The sequence below is a fragment of the Diabrotica virgifera genome, chromosome 6, assembly GCF_917563875.1.
Source record: "Diabrotica virgifera virgifera chromosome 6, PGI_DIABVI_V3a".
NCBI classification, from domain to species: domain Eukaryota; kingdom Metazoa; phylum Arthropoda; class Insecta; order Coleoptera; family Chrysomelidae; genus Diabrotica; species Diabrotica virgifera.
In genome coordinates, this window is record NC_065448.1 from 178044300 (window position 1) to 178059773 (window position 15474).

General features: G+C 33.3%; 1 protein-coding gene across 2 annotated transcripts in view; it reads left to right on the forward strand.

The window, feature by feature from the left end:
- The first annotated feature begins 4352 nt into the window (after nt 1-4352).
- Nucleotides 4353-15474, forward strand: part of LOC114336915 (cystathionine beta-synthase-like) — a 208254-nt gene continuing 197132 nt past the window's right edge. Inside the window, exon 1 of one of the 2 annotated variants that reach the window (XM_050654359.1) lies at nt 4353-4598. In XM_050654359.1, coding sequence (XP_050510316.1) covers nt 4450-4598 — 149 coding nt within the window. In that variant the 5' untranslated portion in view covers nt 4353-4449. The remainder of the gene's footprint in view (nt 4599-15474) is intronic. The other variant, XM_050654358.1, reaches the window with a different exon arrangement.

Here is a 15474-nt window from a genome sequence, read left to right on the forward strand (position 1 = left end):
TTTCGATAAGGCTCTTTTTATCGAGTTGCGGCTTCTTTTTTAATATGTTTACATTAAAATTTTATGGGGGTTTTGTTCCTTTAAACCCCCCAAATGTTTGTGTACGTTCCAATTATACTATTACTGCAATACCATTAGTTAAACACAGTGTTTTTAAAACTTTTTTGCCTCTTTGTATTTTTTTGATAAGGCACCTTTTATCGAGATGTGGCTTCTTTTTTAATATGGTTCAAAATATACCTAAAAATATAAATCATAAATAAATTTTTATATGATTACCAAAGTCTCCATAATCGTACTTAACCATATACAAATATGTGGTGGATTTGAAAATATTCAAAATATCTCGATAAAACTCGACTTTTCGAAAAAGTACTAAGAGGCAAAAAAGTTTTTAAAATATTGTGTTTAACTAATGGTACTACAAGAGTAATTAAATTGGAACGTAGATAAAAGTTTGGGGGGGTTTAAAGGAGCATAACCCCCATAAAATTTGTATAGGGTGTTTAAATTTCACTATAATTTGATTTTTCAGATACTACTGCCATAAGAATGACATATGTCCATTTTCAATAAAATATCTCTAACAAATTTCGATATATTGGAAAAAATCGATTTTTATTTTGTAAATTTCAAAGGGCTATAACTTTTTTTATGTGCACATTTGTACTAAGGTAAGTTAGGTTCAATCGAACTATTTTTGGTCCCAGAATATGTGATTAAATTTATGACCTGTATTTTTGTTACACCCTGTATAGATTGTCCGTTTTTACGTATCCAGTTTACTTTAGGTTTATTTCCATCCCATTCTTTGTATATTTCTGTTCCAGCTTCCTCATCATAAAACTGAGGTCATCTTCGTCTTGTGCGATCAGTATTTGGTCGTCAGCAAGGGTAGGTATATCGATATTTGTGTCTTTTCTTGTTGCGCTTCTCATACTTGCGCTTCTGCGTGAGTCACGGTGGCTTGAACTAACTTTACCAATTTCCTTTGTATACCAAATTCATGCTTAATTAAATATCTTTTATCTCTGTGTCGTGAGTTCTGAGTTATGAAATTAAATTCGACAGCATACTTAGTGCTTATCATACAAAAAATTTGTAGAAATCAAAAGCTCAAAATTGTTCAAATATGCACTAAAAGCACTAATACCAAATTTCGGTGATGAGGATATCTGGAACCATGGCAAATGCTAAAAATGCTTTTAAATTTTGTTTAAAAAAGAAGATAACAATATATTAAAAAACGAAACCGAATTAATTTATTTTAAAGATATGAGATAATGAGATATTTATACTTACACTAAGCATCAAAATTAACGCACCACCTTTTTTCTTTGGAGTTGTATGACTACGGGCCCTTCAAGGCTCGTTCGCCGATTCACCAATTTTGCTCATTTATTTTACAATATATTTTCCTATACCTATCTACTTAACCACAGTATAGGATTCCTCCTATACTGTGACTTAACTAAACTCATTTTCTATCCTACTTATTCTACATACTTTATAAGGAATGACCACTGGTCAGTGGAAATACCACTTCAGGCAAAAACACAGGTTTACTTATATATTATAATAGATTTTAATTTCGGTCTTTACGTCAGTTAGTTTATAATTTGATTTTTATATTTTTAATATGTTCTATAAATAATTGCATTAATTCTGTATTATTAATTTGTGATAATATATATGCTAAATTTATTGGGTGTGCTATATTTTTACAACTGTATAATTTACTTATAAACATATTTATATTTAAAAATGAATAACCATTTTCAATTTCGTTGCAAAACGAAAACACAGCCGAACCATATTCTAGTCCAATCTGAGAGTGCCGCAAGCACCCCTACCGGTTTCGAAACTTATTAGTCTCTCATCAGGAGGCACATATGCTGCTCTCCCCGATCCAACCAAAACAAACCCCAGCGCGCAGTCCCGGATTGCAACGAACGAAATGGCATAGATGCCCTAGCGGCAACTGCTAGCAAAAAGACTAAGTTTTCACTCTAATGGCATATAAAACAACATAATGCTATTCTACACCCCACCAGAATGAAAACAATGGGAACCTTCTCTGGTTACACCTCCGAGGCTTCTACAATTGCAAATACAATTGAATTGTAAATTGTAGAATTCCCTCATCTTCCTTAGTCTCAGCATCCGTATGGCTTGCAAATTGTAGAAGCCTCGGAGGTGTAACCAGAGAAGGTTCCCATTGTTTTCATTCTGGTGGGGTGTAGAATAGCATTATGTTGTTTTATATGCTATTAGAGTGAAAACTTAGTCTTATATTTATATTTATTTGTATTAGAGGCCAATTTAACATCATATGTTCAGCATCACCTATTTCTCCACATTGACAATATGGATTGTCTCTTAAATTAATTTTATGTAGATATGTTGGAATCAATGCATGGTTAAATCTTAAACGACATATTTGTCTCAACGCACCACCTTAAAAATGGGACATTTTTTATGTCTCGTATTTCCTAAACCTGTTGTCCGATTTTAGTGATTTTTTTAATATGTTATAGCTTTATTCTTGAAGAATATCGATGTAATAATATTGTTGCCAAACAGATAAGTGTCATTGTATACCGGGTGTAACAATGATAGTGTGTTTTTTCCTCAAAGTTTGGAACACCCTGTGGAATATTCTAGCATATATAAAATATTAAAATTAAAACTCGAGTGTAGCCATAGGCTTTCTTAACATTTTGCATTTTGATTGATTTGCTTATGTTGGATAATAAAAAAGTTAGGTACTTTAACAACTAGCAACGTTCTTCATCAATACAGGGTGTTTCTAAATAAGTGCGACAAACTTTAAGGAGTAATTCTTCATGAAAAAGTAATGACAGTTTGCTTTATTAACATATGTCCGCAAATGCTTCGTTTCCGAGATACAGGATGTTGAATTTTTTCTTACAAACTGATGATTTATTTATTGCTCTAAAACCGGTTGAGATATGCAAATGAAATTTAGTAAGTTTTAAGAGGTAGTTGTTGCGCATTTTTTGACATACAATTAAGAAAGAATTTTATATTCACCATTGGCGTGCATACGGGTCATATTACCCAGTCATATTACCCGTATGCACAAATCCTTAATTGTATGTCAAAAAATACGCAATAGCTACCTCTTAAAACTTACTAAATTTCATTTGCATATCTCAACCGGTTTTAGAGCAATAAATAAATCGTCAGTTTGTAAGAAAAAATTCAACATCCCGTATCTCGGAAAAGAAGCATTTGCGGACATATGTTTATAAAGCGTCATAAACGGTCATTATTTTTTCATGCAGAATTACCCCTTAAAGTTTGTCGCACTTATTTAGAAACACCCTGTATTGATGAAGAACGTTGCTAGTTGTTAAAGTACCTAACGTTTTTATTATCCAACATAACCGAATGAATCAAAGAGCAAAATGTTAAGAAAGCCTAAGGCTACAATTTAGTTGTAATTTCAATATTTTATATACGCTAGAATATTCCACAGGGTGTTCCAAAACTTTGAGGAAAAAACACATTATCATTTTTACACCCGTTATACAATGACACTTATCTGTTTAGCAAGAATATTATTACATCGATATTCTTGAAAAATAAAGCTATAACATATTTAAAAAATCACTAAAATCAGACAACAGGTTTAGGAAACATGAGACATCAAAAATGTCCCATTTTTAAGGTGGTGCGTTAATTTTGATGCTTAGTGTATTTTAAGAGGGTGAGATTTGAGTGAACTTTTGCAATATATTATTAATTGACAGTCTTGTTCTACATGTTGGAAAATGTTTTTATTTGTTATGATGTATTTCATTTGACCAGTTATAACATACTGAGGCACATATATACTCTAACAAAATAAATAGTAGATAAAATAGGATTTGGCCGAAGATAAATGTAAATTAAAATGGTAGATGTTAATCTGAGAGAGAAAATTAGTAATGACCAATTCTGAGAAAGAACATAAGAAACTGTAACAAAAATAATCACAAAGTTAAAATGAAACTATTTAAAATAAAAGACGATTTTTTTTTGTCTGTTAATTTGGGCTTTAATATTTAAAAGGCACTTTTAAAAATGGACCACAAAGTAGGTTTATCATCTACCTTATCTAAAGCGGAAAATTTTTTAGATATGCCGGAAAATTGTGATTCCATTTTGATTGAGCTTGAAATTGAACATTGAATTTAAGCTTAACAGTAAGAGTCTCACAAATCAGTTAAAGCTCCTATTCGGCATTTGAAATGCCTGTTTAACCATTTCATCATTGCAATTGGTGAATAGTCAATAAAGTAGACCAGGTGGTATTCATAGGATTCCTATATTAGATCGAACAAAACCGATTTTTAGTTATAGTCAATATTTTGTACTTATTAGAAGAAGTCTACACGTACTTCTAAATATAAATTTGGGCAGTTTTTAAATTAAAATTTTGCCATGAGTCCGGGACCAAGAAATCGAGATCCAATATACTGTTTTAGATCGCCTCTAGAGGAAGAACCTGTACTTCCCAATAGACCTGCTAAATGTCCATGGACCAAGGATCTTCATAAATTTGAACAATCTCCACATGGTGAATGGGCCTGGTAAGAATATAATAATTAATTAATATTTTGTAGATAGTAAGATTATATATACTGCTCTTACACTGGGTGTATTATTTTAATTGCGCAAAAATCATACTTCACGAACTGTTTCATAAATAACTACTACATTCATCTAGCCAAATTCAAGCATTTTCGAGATAAACGAATTTTAAATCTGCGATGCAATATAATTTTTTGCATAATATCATTGTGGTTACACCCGAAAAATAAAGTTAAAACCGTAATAATTTCCAAAAATGTATCGAAAATTCCTTCAAATGGAATATGCGATGCAATGACATAAATATGAGAACTTGTACAATTATTATGGTTTCAAGTTTATTTTTCGGGTAGCTATAACTACAGTGATATGATGCAATAAATTATCGTCAGCTTAATTCGCAAACTGCTTAACTCCTATCGGTAAAACTTTTCAGGAAACGCTAAAAACTGTTTTCTGTTAATTACACGACAAATATTAAAGATTAAATGAATCAAGTATAAAGTTTTTACCAAAAATAATGTAGAGCGGAAGAATTCACATTGAATTTTAATTATATTCAGTCATTAAAAACAAAATAAAGGAGTTAGGTATTTTTCTTAGTAAAATTTGTTTATAATTTGGAGATACGTATTTATTTAAAGCAATAAAACTAATAATAACTCTTACAAAAACAGGTTTATTTTAATATAGTAGTGAATAGAAAATTCAGCAAAAGTAGTAAATTAACATTTTTCTCTATGTTTCGTGGGGTAGCTTATCGTAAAAATCGTGATAATCACGTTCCATCGATAATTTTAATTGCTGGAGGTGCTGAAACTATATAAAAAATATAAAATGTAGTTGAGGAAGGGCGATAGAACTAATAGGCAGAACATTACTTATATTAAGCCGTACTGGTAAGGTTTGCCAATCTTCGGTGTGACGAAGCTTAAAAAAATACCATCCTTTGAATATTTTAAAGCTTTGATATCGTTTACAGTGGGTGCACCGAAAACAGCTTTGCCTGGTCTTATTGATTTAACGAAATGGAGGTGATCATATTTTTTGAAGAAATCGTGCGTTAGATATTCGACGTCATAAGGACTTTTATGGCAAGCATTTTTACAGATGGATACATAATCTGCTGGAATATTAATTTTTTTTTCGAATTTTCCTCTCAATGACGGAGTGGACACTGTCTACCTCCATCTGGGTGTGACCTTTTTGCAAATACTTTTGAGTTACCGTTAACCCAGTATCCAATGCAAAGTTTAATAAACCATTAGATAACGTTGAGTTACGCTTTTGGTACCCGCAACCATCACTCCATAATATGATTTCAGTGTCTTCAGTACTTTTTTCTTTCAAGTTATACAACTGTACCTGCTGGTTTAGGAAATGAACAATAATACTAGTAAACTCATTACTTGTGAGCCCACATTTCGATTCGTTCCACAGGTAGCAGAAGCCTTTTTGGCGTTTAATATCATAAATTGGAAAGTTATGCACAATTAGTTTGGTTTTGTAATAGAGGTTGGATACATTTGATTTAGGACAAAGCAAAACTGATTGAAGATCCATAGTAAACACTTCATTATGGGACTCTTTATCATTATCTTTTTCAACCCTTGCTACTTTTTTATATTTTTCATGCTCATTGTAGATATCTTCTGAAATATTCCCTGTTTGAAAGGACACACAGGTATCGCACAAATCTTTTTTTGGCCTATACAAAGAAAGTTTATTTTTTTCAAATACTTTGTGAAAAGTAGCTATTGATACCGCTTTCTCATTTTGATTTATGCAGAAATCAGATTTGTAGAACTTGTACAGTTGGCTTTTGCTAGTCCAAATAGGTTCCAGGTAAAGTTTTGACGAGGTAGCTCTACAATAGTGCGATTCCCGTTTTGGTAGGGAATCAAAGAATATTTGAAGCTGTTTCACACCATGATTATTATTACCAGAATTTTGATGAGTTTGCACAGTCACATTTTCCTCTAGTCCGATCTTGGCCCATTTCTTAATGACCCAATCATTCACACCAAGGGTGTTTAAAAACATTGTTTTACAAATTCTTAGCCTAGAGGAACCTAAGAAAAATTCGTTTGAATAATATGTTCTTCTCGAAACTTCATTCAGGCCTCGTTTTCTAGAGGTACTTTTTACACATACATGGTTTCTTACGAACATCTTCTTTTCGGCCCAAGTGTATTGCCAGAACTCTTTGAAAATTCTTCTTCTCTCAGGTTCACTTATTTTAGTGCACATTAGGACGGAATTGTTATTTTTACTTAACTTACAATTGCAACTTTCTCTTATGGATTTTGGTTCTTTTAATAAGTCATACCTCCATTTTCCATTTTCTTTTTTTTCTTGGTAAGACTTTCCCTTTTCTCTATTTAAACTGTTTTGGTTCTTTTTCCAACTATTTTTGTTTATTTCATACTTTGTAGACCGTTTTCTTCTCGGGCTTTCGTCTCGAGGATCATTTTCATTTATTTCACCATGCTGCAAATCTGAAATATTTTCGGACGATTCAGAACTGTTAGACTCTTCTGAATTCGCTACAAAATCAGGATCGTTGTTCTCATCGCCATCGCTAAAAGTTTTTAAATAAAACGCCCCGCTAAAAATTCGGGGAAAAATGCGTATCTCCTGTATTCTGAATGTTTATCACAAAACTATATTTAACGAAAACTCCCTATCTCCAATTACTCTAAATACGAGAAATTTACACAATATTTGGCAATAAATATAACATTGAAATTAATCTATATTATAACTTACAATGTTACTTACCTAGTAAGAGTGTTTTCACGAATGTAATCACTTAAATTACTGCACGATTTACTTAAATTTTAGGAGCACATGTGCAGTATTTACAACAACATGAGAACTACTGGAGTTCCGTATTCTGCTATCGCGAAATTGGCAGGGACGGACTTACGGTGTTTTCTGTTGTGCAGATAATAAATAAAGCAATTTAATTTTGGACTTACCGGCTATTTTATCGGATGCGCTCCATTTATGTGAATAAATAATACCAATATAAAATTTTCACCAATATGTGGAGTTACGCATTTTGCGAATTAAGCCGACGTTATGTTGCATCGCAGGTTTAAAATGCGTGTATTTCGAAAACGGTTGAGTTTATCGAGATGAATGTAGTACATATATATATTAGTGATGTAACGAATATTCGTATTCGCATTCGCATTCGCGAATATTCGCATATTTTTGCATATTCGCATTCGTATTCGCATTCGCGAAATTTGTGCGAATGTTTTGCGAATATGAATATCAGAAAAAAAAATAATTTGAAGATAACATTAGGTTAGTAAAATCAAAATCTATCCACTTCTTATGATCTTTTTTTTTATTAAGAAAATGTAACAACCTCGTATAATCACATTATCAATCTTCACTTTATTTTTTATTTGGTATTATGTAATAGAGCTTAAGATTCAGTTTGATTTACACTAAATATCAATTAACTTCTCATTATAAATTTAGAAAACATTACAAAAATACAAAATTTTTTAAAAAACTAAATATTCGCATTCGCATCCGCATTCGCGAATGTCGGTAGCAGATATTCGCATTCGCATTCGTATTCGCGAATGTTCAAAAAATGACATTCGTTACATCACTAATATATATATATATATATATATATATATATATATATATATATATATACAGTATGTCCCTGTAAGTTGTATCCATATGGAAAACTTTTTTATTATTAATTTTACGAAAAAAAGTTATTCTTTATAAAAAGCTCTGCATGGTCCAAAACCTAAGATTTAACCATCAAATATCAAATTTTTTGAATATTATACGAGGTATGTCAAAAAGTTTGAATTTCACTCAAGAGTAAAGTAGCTTTATTTTTCGTAATACTGGAAATTGCTATGACAAGTTGCTTGGAATTAAAAACTATATTCTAATATGTAATTACATCCTTCTAATTGAAAATTTTTTTTTTTAAATTGTGGATAACTATCATTATTTTTTCAGTTATTTCAATTCTGATAACTCTTTTATTATTAATTTTACGAAAAAAAGTGATTCTTAATAAAAAGTTCTGGGTGGTCTTAAACTTAAAATACAACCATCTTATATCAAATTTTATCAATTTTATACGAGGTATGTCAAAAAAGATCAATTTAGATCAAAAGTAAAGTACCTTTATAGTTCAGAATATTTCAATTAGAAGGATGTAATTACATGCTGAAACATATTTTTTATTTCTAAATAACTTTTCATAAGAACAATTTTCGATATTGTGAAAAATAAACGTATTTTACTCTTGAGCGAAATTCATATTTTTTGACATACCTCGTATAAAATTGATAAAATTTGACGTCAAATGGTTGTATTTTAGATTTTAGACCATGCAGAACGTTTTATTAAGAATCACTTTTTTTCGTAAAATTAATAATAAAAGAGTTATCTGAATTAAAATAACTGAAAATAATGTTAGTTATCCATAATTTTTCAAAAAAAAAAATTTTTCAATTAGAAGGATGTAATTGCATACTAGAATACAGTTTTTAATTCCAAACAACTTTTCATAATAGCAATTTTCAATATTGTGAAAAATAAAGCTACTTTACTCTTGAGTGAAATTCAAACTTTTTGACATACCTCGTATAATATTTAAAAAATTTGATATTTAATGGTTAAATCTTAGGTTTTGGACCATGCAGAGCTTTTTATAAAGAATAACTTTTTTTCGTAAAATTAATAATAAAAAAGTTTTCCATATGGATACAACTTACAGGGACATACTGTATATATATATATATATATATATATATATATATATATATATATATATATATATATATATATATATATATATATATATATATGAAATAAACGAAAGGATTTCTCTGGTGTACAGAAGAAATCCTTTCCGTAGCGGCCGTGACCATGTGAATTCAAAGTCTTGATAAAAGACTATGAAACGACAAAAGATACCTCTTTGTATCACAGATTTGTCTACAAAGCCACGTTATTCGCTACGCATTCCTCAATAACGGAGAAACCGTGATAATATGAAAGAACGGCAATTGCATTTTATTACACTTCGACCACCACCGGTATTCTACACGACGTGTTTCGCAGGTTATGTCAACCGCTCGTCAGGAACACCTAGGTGAAGTGGTCGAAGAGGAATAAAATGCATGGGGCCTTCCTGGTAAAAATAAAATACCAGACTTCAGTACACTAGGTACGACATCTATATGAAATAAACGAAAGGATTTCTCTGGTGTACAGAAGAAATCCTTTCCGTAGCGGCCGTGACCATGTGAATTCAAAGTCTTGATAAAAGACTATGAAACGACAAAAAATACCTCTTTGTATCACAGATTTGTCTACAAAGCCACGTTATTCGCTACGCATTCCTCAATAACGGAGAAACCGTGATAATATGAAAGAACGGCAATTGCATCGAAGTGTAATAAAATGCAATTGCCGTTCTTTCATATTATCACGGTTTCTCCGTTATTGAGGAATGCGTAGCGAATAACGTGGCTTTGTAGACAAATCTGTGATACAAAGAGGTATCTTTTGTCGTTTCATAGTCTTTTATCAAGACTTTGAATTCACATGGTCACGGCCGCTACGGAAAGGATTTCTTCTGTACACCAGAGAAATCCTTTCGTTTATTTCATATAGATGTCGTACCTAGTGTACTGAAGTCTGGTATTTTATTTTTACCAGGAAGGCCCCATGCATTTTATTCCTCTTCGACCACTTCCCCTAGGTGTTCCTGACGAGCGGTTGACATAACCTGCGAAACACGTCGTGTAGAATACCGGTGGTGGTCGAAGTGTAATAAAATGCAATTGCCGTTCTTTCATATTATCACGGTTTCTCCGTTATTGAGGAATGCGTAGCGAATAACGTGGCTTTGTAGACAAATCTGTGATACAAAGAGGTATCTTTTGTCGTTTCATAGTCTTTTATCAAGACTTTGAATTCACATGGTCACGGCCGCTACGGAAAGGATTTCTTCTGTACACCAGAGAAATCCTTTCGTTTATTTCATATAGATGTCGTACCTAGTGTACTGAAGTCTGGTATTTTATTTTTACCAGGAAGGCCCCATGCATTTTATTCCTCTTCGACCACTTCACCTAGGTGTTCCTGACGAGCGGTTGACATAACCTGCGAAACACGTCGTGTAGAATACCGGTGGTGGTCGAAGTGTAATAAAATGCAATTGCCGTTCTTTCATATTATCACGGTTTCTCCGTTATTGAGGAATGCGTAGCGAATAACGTGGCTTTGTAGACAAATCTGTGATACAAAGAGGTATCTTTTGTCGTTTCATAGTCTTTTATCAAGACTTTGAATTCACATGGTCACGGCCGCTACGGAAAGGATTTCTTCTGTACACCAGAGAAATCCTTTCGTTTATTTCATATAGATGTCGTACCTAGTGTACTGAAGTCTGGTATTTTATTTTTACCAGGAAGGCCCCATGCATTTTATTCCTCTTCGACCACTTCACCTAGGTGTTCCTGACGAGCGGTTGACATAACCTGCGAAACACGTCGTGTAGAATACCGGTGGTGGTCGAAGTGTAATAAAATGCAATTGCCGTTCTTTCATATTATCACGGTTTCTCCGTTATTGAGGAATGCGTAGCGAATAACGTGGCTTTGTAGACAAATCTGTGATACAAAGAGGTATCTTTTGTCGTTTCATAGTCTTTTATCAAGACTTTGAATTCACATGGTCACGGCCGCTACGGAAAGGATTTCTTCTGTACACCAGAGAAATCCTTTCGTTTATTTCATATAGATGTCGTACCTAGTGTACTGAAGTCTGGTATTTTATTTTTACCAGGAAGGCCCCATGCATTTTATTCCTCTTCGACCACTTCACCTAGGTGTTCCTGACGAGCGGTTGACATAACCTGCGAAACACGTCGTGTAGAATACCGGTGGTGGTCGAAGTGTAATAAAATGCAATTGCCGTTCTTTCATATTATCACGGTTTCTCCGTTATTGAGGAATGCGTAGCGAATAACGTGGCTTTGTAGACAAATCTGTGATACAAAGAGGTATCTTTTGTCGTTTCATAGTCTTTTATCAAGACTTTGAATTCACATGGTCACGGCCGCTACGGAAAGGATTTCTTCTGTACACCAGAGAAATCCTTTCGTTTATTTCATATAGATGTCGTACCTAGTGTACTGAAGTCTGGTATTTTATTTTTACCAGGAAGGCCCCATGCATTTTATTCCTCTTCGACCACTTCACCTAGGTGTTCCTGACGAGCGGTTGACATAACCTGCGAAACACGTCGTGTAGAATACCGGTGGTGGTCGAAGTGTAATAAAATGCAATTGCCGTTCTTTCATATTATCACGGTTTCTCCGTTATTGAGGAATGCGTAGCGAATAACGTGGCTTTGTAGACAAATCTGTGATACAAAGAGGTATCTTTTGTCGTTTCATAGTCTTTTATCAAGACTTTGAATTCACATGGTCACTGCCGCTACGGAAAGGATTTCTTCTGTACACCAGAGAAATCCTTTCGTTTATTTCATATAGATGTCGTACCTAGTGTACTGAAGTCTGGTATTTTATTTTTACCAGGAAGGCCCCATGCATTTTATTCCTCTTCGACCACTTCACCTAGGTGTTCCTGACGAGCGGTTGACATAACCTGCGAAACACGTCGTGTAGAATACCGGTGGTGGTCGAAGTGTAATAAAATGCAATTGCCGTTCTTTCATATTATCACGGTTTCTCCGTTATTGAGGAATGCGTAGCGAATAACGTGGCTTTGTAGACAAATCTGTGATACAAAGAGGTATCTTTTGTCGTTTCATAGTCTTTTATCAAGACTTTGAATTCACATGGTCACGGCCGCTACGGAAAGGATTTCTTCTGTACACCAGAGAAATCCTTTCGTTTATTTCATATAGATGTCGTACCTAGTGTACTGAAGTCTGGTATTTTATTTTTACCAGGAAGGCCCCATGCATTTTATTCCTCTTCGACCACTTCACCTAGGTGTTCCTGACGAGCGGTTGACATAACCTGCGAAGCACGTCGTGTAGAATACCGGTGGTGGTCGAAGTGTAATAAAATGCAATTGCCGTTCTTTCATATTATCACGGTTTCTCCGTTATTGAGGAATGCGTAGCGAATAACGTGGCTTTGTAGACAAATCTGTGATACAAAGAGGTATCTTTTGTCGTTTCATAGTCTTTTATCAAGACTTTGAATTCACATGGTCACGGCCGCTACGGAAAGGATTTCTTCTGTACACCAGAGAAATCCTTTCGTTTATTTCATATAGATGTCGTACCTAGTGTACTGAAGTCTGGTATTTTATTTTTACCAGGAAGGCCCCATGCATTTTATTCCTCTTCGACCACTTCACCTAGGTGTTCCTGACGAGCGGTTGACATAACCTGCGAAACACGTCGTGTAGAATACCGGTGGTGGTCGAAGTGTAATAAAATGCAATTGCCGTTCTTTCATATTATCACGGTTTCTCCGTTATTGAGGAATGCGTAGCGAATAACGTGGCTTTGTAGACAAATCTGTGATACAAAGAGGTATCTTTTGTCGTTTCATAGTCTTTTATCAAGACTTTGAATTCACATGGTCACGGCCGCTACGGAGAGGATTTCTTCTGTACACCAGAGAAATCCTTTCGTTTATTTCATATAGATGTCGTACCTAGTGTACTGAAGTCTGGTATTTTATTTTTACCAGGAAGGCCCCATGCATTTTATTCCTCTTCGACCACTTCACCTAGGTGTTCCTGACGAGCGGTTGACATAACCTGCGAAACACGTCGTGTAGAATACCGGTGGTGGTGGAAGTGTAATAAAATGCAATTGCCGTTCTTTCATATTATCACGGTTTCTCCGTTATTGAGGAATGCGTAGCGAATAACGTGGCTTTGTAGACAAATCTGTGATACAAAGAGGTATCTTTTGTCGTTTCATAGTCTTTTATCAAGACTTTGAATTCACATGGTCACGGCCGCTACGGAAAGGATTTCTTCTGTACACCAGAGAAATCCTTTCGTTTATTTCATATAGATGTCGTACCTAGTGTACTGAAGTCTGGTATTTTATTTTTACCAGGAAGGCCCCATGCATTTTATTCCTCTTCGACCACTTCACCTAGGTGTTCCTGACGAGCGGTTGACATAACCTGCGAAACACGTCGTGTAGAATACCGGTGGTGGTCGAAGTGTAATAAAATGCAATTGCCGTTCTTTCATATATATATATACATATATATATATATATATATATATATATATATATATATATATATATATATATATATATATATATATATATATATATACAGAGAGAGTCTGTAAAGTGGAATAAATTCAATATCTCAAATACTAATTGTTTTTTTGGAAAATGCTCAGACCCGTCGATTAGTATTTCAAATTGTCCTTTTTGACATTCAATAAAAATGTATACAGGGTGTCCCAATTTAGAGATATGACGTCATCGTCGATTTTCTTAAATGGCAACACTGTCATTTTGATAGCTAATTTGATAGGATTTGTAAAGTTATACATAACTGCAAAATATCAAATTTTTATTCTCTACCATTTACAAGATAATAGAAAATAACAAAGTTATATCTGTAATTTGGAATATATTCAATAATTAAAATACTAACTGTTTTTTTGAAAAATGCTCAGACCCGTCGATTAGTATATCAAATTGTCATTTTTGACATATAATAATAATGTATACAGGGTGTCCCAATTTAGAGATATGACGTCATCGTTGATTTTCTTAAATGGCAACACTATCATTTTGATAGCTATTTTGATAGCGTGTGTAAAGTTATACACATCTGAAAAATTTCAAAATTTTATTCCCTACCATTTACAAGATAATAAAAAATAACAAAGTTATGAAGAACAAGAAGTAATCAAATAATAATTGAATTTATTTATTTCAATTAAGCAAATGCTCATAACGTTGCCCATTGACAATTTGACAATAATTGAGGGCAACATTATGAGTTTTTGCTTAATTTATTGAAATAATTAAATTCAATTATTAGTTGATTACTTCTTTTTCATATTCAAAAGTTACCGTGCTCAGAAGTATGACTCAATTTTTATTTAAAAAGGGGAAAATGTTTGTGGATATGTTTGTATGTATGTAGATATGTGTGTGGAAACGTTACACCGATTTGAATTTTTTTTTATGTTTTAAGAGGGTGTGAGAGCCGATTCAGAACCGGTGTAATTTTTGATTTTTGACTACCCGTAAGCCCGCTAGAGGGATAGGGAGATACAAAATAGCATATTTTTTGGGCGTATATATCTTAGGTTCAAGGAGAGAAAGGTAAACCGCAAGTACACCAGATCAATAGAGTTGGGTTAAACTTTTAAGTGGTGCCTAAGCTATCAAGCTGAGACATATACACTGCTCCCCATAGCCGAAAAACTGAAAAATTAAACTTTGAAAATTTTGGTTTTTCGACAATTTCTCAAAATTTCAACCTACGAATTGCGCCAATAACTGAACGTTTGTGAGAGGTCTCTAGTCGCATCTAACAGTGTATACCGCATATCTGGGAAAATTCAAATTTTTAAGTTATAGGCTTCATAAATATGATCAAATCTATTTCTTATGGGAAAAACGGTTTTTCAAGCTCAATAATTCCTGTAATACGTTCAGTTATCATACTTGATCTTGGATGCATCAGATACTACTTGTCAATACGTTTCAAACTCATGTTTATTGATCAAAATCAGTTAAGCCGCTCAGAAGTTATAGAGCTCAAAATGTATAATTAGTCCAGGGACTGAAACTTTTCACTTCCCAATTTTTACAGAATGGACCGATTTGCTTGAAAATTTGACAATAAGT